The following is a 5718-nucleotide window of genomic DNA, read 5'->3' as shown; positions in this document are numbered from 1 at the left end:
ACGACCAATGAGGTGATTGATTGTAAGGAATTACTCAAACAGGAGAAAATGCCATGTTACGCACACACAAAACCTCACGTCATTTCCGCAGATGCTATTCTGCAAACTTGGTATCCCGACTATGTGGACCTGCCACAAGGACAGGTAACTCAACACAACTGGATCGATATTCGGCCAGGAGTTATACGGAAAAGGGAAGTTACTGCGAAAGACTTGAGCAGGATATCGCAGTGTGTTGGTTTCAACTGGGAGTTCATTGCAATAGAACTTGGGCTCGCTCAAGCCGATATTGACCAAAGCAAGATGGATTACAAGGACAGAACAGCAATGCAGATCTACCAGACGCTGCTGAAATGGAAAGCTCGTAATGGAGCAAGTGCGAACATTGAAACATTAGTGAAAGCCATACAGGCTAACACGACAGTCGAGGCAAATTGGGAAGTTATAAAGAACGTGGTTGACAAGATTTACGATTAAAGTCGCGAAATCAAATCACGAGGTGGTGAATTGTTAATGATAAGAAATTTGTATTATAACAGTTATAAGAGGGTTTTTTGTTCCTTGGAATGTCTGAGTAGATCTTTGAAGGAAGTTTGAAATTGTTATTTGATGAAATAGATATTGTTTACTGTCCCTATATCAAAATAAGTGTTTTTAATGCATTCACATCATTACATTGTTCTTTTTTTACTGAATATAACCAAGATCATTTGCCTATGCATGAAAACATTCGGCAGTGGTTGTTTTTTTTTCCCGTTTGGAAATTTATCTTTGTTCATCCAGTTTATCTTTGTTCATCCAGTTATGAAAATTTTGACTTGTGAAATCAGAGATTTTAGTATAAAACAAGTTGCAACAACTCAGAATTTTTTTGAATTTTTTTTATATATTTTTTTTTTGAATTTTTTATTTTTTAAGTAATTAATTTCACTTAGGGAAAAGTTGGGAGTTTTATTTGCTTGAGAAAGGACCTATGTACCAAATTATCTTAAAGAAAAGAAAAAACCACTGTCTGATTGCATTTTTTATTTTATGACATTTTAACAAGACACATAGATCAGGTTAAAAAAAAATTGATAAATTTCCGTGCCTCAACTTTTACAATTTTTATACAAGATCTTCTTTTTTGATAACATACTTGTTCAGGAAAAAAAACCAGGTGATCATGAATATAGATTATTCAAGAAGGGAACATATATATCAGGGTATTTCTAAAGTATATAAAGCTAGATATCTCAGTGCTTTGTCATCTGCTTTCTTAGTCGTAGCTTTACTGTTCATGCTTGTAATATAAAGTACAGTAACACCTTCACTTTTTGACCCTTTAGGAAGAAAATAAATTGTTGTTGAGGAGAGGTAAGCCTCTCCATCGGTTCAATTTATTGTAAAATTGTACTTTTTATGAAAATTAATAATGATGTTGTAAAGAGGCTGTTACTGCACTGTAGATATGAATGCAGCATTGAATCAAAATTGTAGTTTCTGACCCTAACAAAACTAATTATCTTAAATGGACTTGCCCATCTTTCAGTGTCAATCTGGACAACCATTATAAGCTAATGTGCCAGCTGGCCTAGTTCTTCTTTATGCATATGCCAGCTTGTTTATCTCTTCTTTAAGGATGAGCCATCTGGCCTTGTTCTACTTTACTGTTGTGCCAGCTGGCCTAGCTCTACTTTACTGTTGTGTCAGCTGGCCTAGCTCTACCTTACAGATGTGCCAGCTGGCCTAGCTTTAATTTACAGATGTGCCAGCTGGCCAAGTTCTTCTTTATGCATATGCCAGCTTGTTTATCTCTTCTTTTAAGGATGAGCCATCTGGCCTTGTTCTACATTACTGTTGTTGTAAGCTGGCCTAGCTTTACTGTTGTGAAGCTGGCCTAGCTCTAATTTACAGACATACCAGCTGGCCTAGCTCTACTTTACTGATGTGGTTCAGCTGGCCTAGCTCTACTTTACAGATGTGCATGCAAAGTCAGTACATAATAATCAATTTAATAATAATATACTGCATAAAATAAGTGTTGCTTAAGTGTAGTGATCATAGCATTACAATGTAGAATTTATATAAAAATTGATTGGGATTTAAATAAACATGTACAGTGATTTGTATCCTATTACTTGAATTGCTGTGATAAATGCATATATTATTTTTTATCAGTTTATGCTAAGTTCAAAACCATGTTTTTCAATAAGTATATTAATGTCATATCAACTTACAAAAGAATTAGATGAAATCTATTGCACTTTTATATTGTATTTTAAAATTCTGGTGATTGTGCCATAGTTTTCAAAATGTAGATATAAGGTATTCATAATTAATGTATTAAATTTTTACAGAAATTAGCCAGGTCTGTTTCAAAAAATGATTTAACTTTTACCCTGCAAGAAACCAGGGTTGATACATCTTGGCTGCTGGTTATTTATCTTTGAAAGCTTGTTAGGTGGGACTTGAGACTATCACTGAGATGTGACCAAGATTATGTTAAAATTTGCATAGAACCAATTAAACAAACAGAGGTAGGCCAACCAAACTAACAGAGGTAGGCCAATCAAACTAACAGAGGAAGGCCAATCAAACTAACAGAGGTAGGCCAACCAAACTAACAGAGGTAGGCCAATCAAACAAACAGAGGTAGGCCAACCAAACTCACAGAGGTAGGCCAACCAAACTAACAGAGGTAGGCCAACCAAACTAACAGAGGTAGGCCAACCAAACTAACAGAGGTAGGCCAATCAAACAAACAGAGGTAGGCCAACCAAACTCACAGAGGTAGGCCAACCAAACTAACATAGGTATGCTAACCAGTACAGAGGTAGACCGGCATGCACATTCGTGCATTCTGACCAGGCTTTATACTATTGGCTGAATAATTTATTTTTTCATTGTGTAATTCTCGATACTAGTGGATAAGGCTTATCATAAATAATTCGATTCCAGCGGTTTTATTTTTTTCAACTTTTTTTGTCATTTTTAAAAAACTTCCAAAATTTGACAACAAAACCCTTATAAAAAAAAAAAAATTTAAAATCCAAAAATTGAAAAGTTTTATATTGGTTTTAAATTTATATTGCAAAAATATGAAAGTTGTCTCAGTCCATCTAGTTCACAGTTTATCTGATACTGATTTTGATTAAAAAGAAAAACTTAATTAGATCTCATCCCATTTGTGTTCCAGGGTTATTTTTTCTTCTCCCTATTTCTCATAGTTTTCTTATGATTTGTCACCTTAGTGCAGTAACAGGTTAACTCCTTTTACATTTAATAGGAGTTAACCCATTACTGCACTAATGTAATGAATTATTTTGAGTACAATCTTAAGAACTTATTAGAGTCTTTTTTTTACCTTTGTATGAATCAGTTTGTAATCAGGTCACAATGAATGTGTCAAACATAGCCGCATATTCTCATATTTTTTGTTTATGTTTCTTTAAGATATAGCGTGACTCAAATTCTTGCAGAATAAAACTATTTGGATATCTCCTTGTGGAAAAAAGTATTTTGAATATAGCTGCTGGAGTAGTCTCCCTTGTTTTTACTTTTGTTTAAATTATGTGATGAATACTGTAAAGGGTCAAGTTATGGAGAATACATACAATCTGACATAAATTTTCATTTCATATATGAATGTATTTAAAAGCGGACAGAGGGACACTAAATCTTTACAACAACAATTTTTTTTTTTAATTGAATAGTATATGAACTTAAGGGTATTTTTCATCTAAATGGTTAAATACATGTATGAAATTAAATAATTTTAGTTACATTCTTATTTGTATTGATTTAAACAGGCTGTTAGTTTGTAAATGCAAAAACAAATAAAATTTGACTGGAATTAAAATGTTTTTTGTAGATGCAATATTTTATTTGAACAAAAGATGAACAAGTTTTAGCTTTGAACAAAAAGGGTAACCTTAAATATATGTTGTTATTAACGTTTTGATTGCTGAGTTGATTATGTAAGAAAAGTATATATTTTTTAACAGACAAATTATAAAGTTATTATCATGTAACTCTTGCAAAATGTCTTTCCTATTGCCAAACATTTTAAGAGGTTTTAGCTCAACTATTCAAAGAAGAGGGAGAGCTATTGTACTCACCCTGGGGTCAGTGTCACACTTAAGTTAAGTTTTTGCATGCAAGTTGGTTTCTCCAAAACTACAGATGTGAGAAACTTGGTAACTTCACTTGGTAACTTCACACTTTTTTTAGTGCTCGCCAATTTTTTTAAGCCAATCACCGACGAATATTTTTCAAATTTTCAGGTTTCAAATCTTAATAGAACAGATTTTATATAAACTGGACGTTTTATATTATAAAACGCAAGTGGGCGGAGCTAAGTTTCGAAGAGCGCTAAAGTGAAATATACGCATGTGCAGAGATCTTGAAGTTCACTCCTACTAATCAATATTTATGCATCATGTTTTTTCCGTACACGCACATGTATATCGTCACTACGGCATAGAATTAAAAAAAAGAGGTTCATTGAAATGAAAACAGGCAAAGTAACAGTAAAAATGTTTTATTACTTACGGAACCAGTATCATTTTATAATTTCCAAATAAAAAGTTCACTTATTCCAACAAAGTATGTATGTAATATTTCTTACTTTTTATGTAAATATTACAGCCCGTGCCGCTGCAAAACCGAAAGTAGGGTGTTTTTATCAATTTTACATTTTTTTTGACAATATACTGCCATTTGTCTGAAGATGATATGTATATGAACATAATAAATATGTATGATGCATATATAATCAAGCTACACGAAAAATATGTCGAGGTGACGGGCGAGGCAAGACATGTCGACTTTTTGTAGCTTAATATTGTGAAGTTGCAGATCATGAAAATCGGGCACATGACAAATCAGCACATAAATAAAACATTCTAGTGTTCCGTGGTATACATCTTTTCTACGTGTCATACCTCCTTTCCTTATTACAATGAATTTTTACTGCATTGTTATTCATCGCTGGTTTGTTTTTAGCAGAGAATGACCTGTGTATGTTTGGGTACCGTTTGAGAATATTTCGCAAAGAGGGTACCGATATGGATATGCACCGTGATATTGTCTTTTTTACCTTGACAGAATGCGGGAATAAGCTATGCAAAACACGTTATCCGAAAATGTGTACCGCTACCTCTTCCAAATATGGTTATACACATTTAGGCTATCGTGTGACATCACGCAGTGTGTTGGGCGGAAAAAAATGGGCGGAGCACTAAGCCGGTTAGAGTGCATATTGGATGTTCTTCGTAAATAAGAAAGCTACAGTCGCTTCGCAAGCTCCGCTCCTTTTTAGCTTTCTTATTTACGAAGAACACACAATATGCACTCTAACCTATACTTAGAGCCTAATAGGAGGTCACTATCCAAGGCCCATAACTCTGACTTGAAATTTGATAGAACTATGGCCCTTTTTTGACTTTAGAAAATTCTACAATATCCAGGCTCTTGTTTTACTTGGCACTGAGAATAGTCGAGCACCATGTTCCAACAACAACAACAACTATTGTTGTGATAATAATTATTGTTGAAGATGTTAATTAATTAAATAATGTCAAAATATTTATTAAATATTTGAATATTTATAGATGAATTAGAGTTGTGTGACATGGTGGCATTACTTTTTTGTAATAAGACTGATATTTTGTTATTTATTTTTAATTGTTTGACTTTGTCATATTAACAAACATAATATATTTTTGAAGAAGAAAA

At 33.3% G+C, this 5718-nt stretch overlaps 1 protein-coding gene across 1 annotated transcript; it reads left to right on the top strand.

Annotated features, from left to right (window-relative positions):
• Positions 1–4: 4 nt before the first annotated feature.
• LOC132743276 (death domain-containing protein CRADD-like) lies at positions 5–1962 on the top strand. Its single transcript, XM_060731809.1, has one exon. It carries the CDS (start codon positions 49–51, stop codon positions 475–477), a length of 429 nt encoding a protein of 142 aa, XP_060587792.1. The 5' UTR covers positions 5–48; the 3' UTR covers positions 478–1962.
• The last annotated feature ends 3756 nt before the right edge of the window (positions 1963–5718 follow it).

This window comes from Ruditapes philippinarum, unplaced genomic scaffold (assembly GCF_026571515.1).
Source record: "Ruditapes philippinarum isolate M1 unplaced genomic scaffold, ASM2657151v2 ctg331_1_1_1_1, whole genome shotgun sequence".
Taxonomy (NCBI): domain Eukaryota; kingdom Metazoa; phylum Mollusca; class Bivalvia; order Venerida; family Veneridae; genus Ruditapes; species Ruditapes philippinarum.
This window is presented reverse-complemented; position numbering and strand designations above follow the sequence as displayed.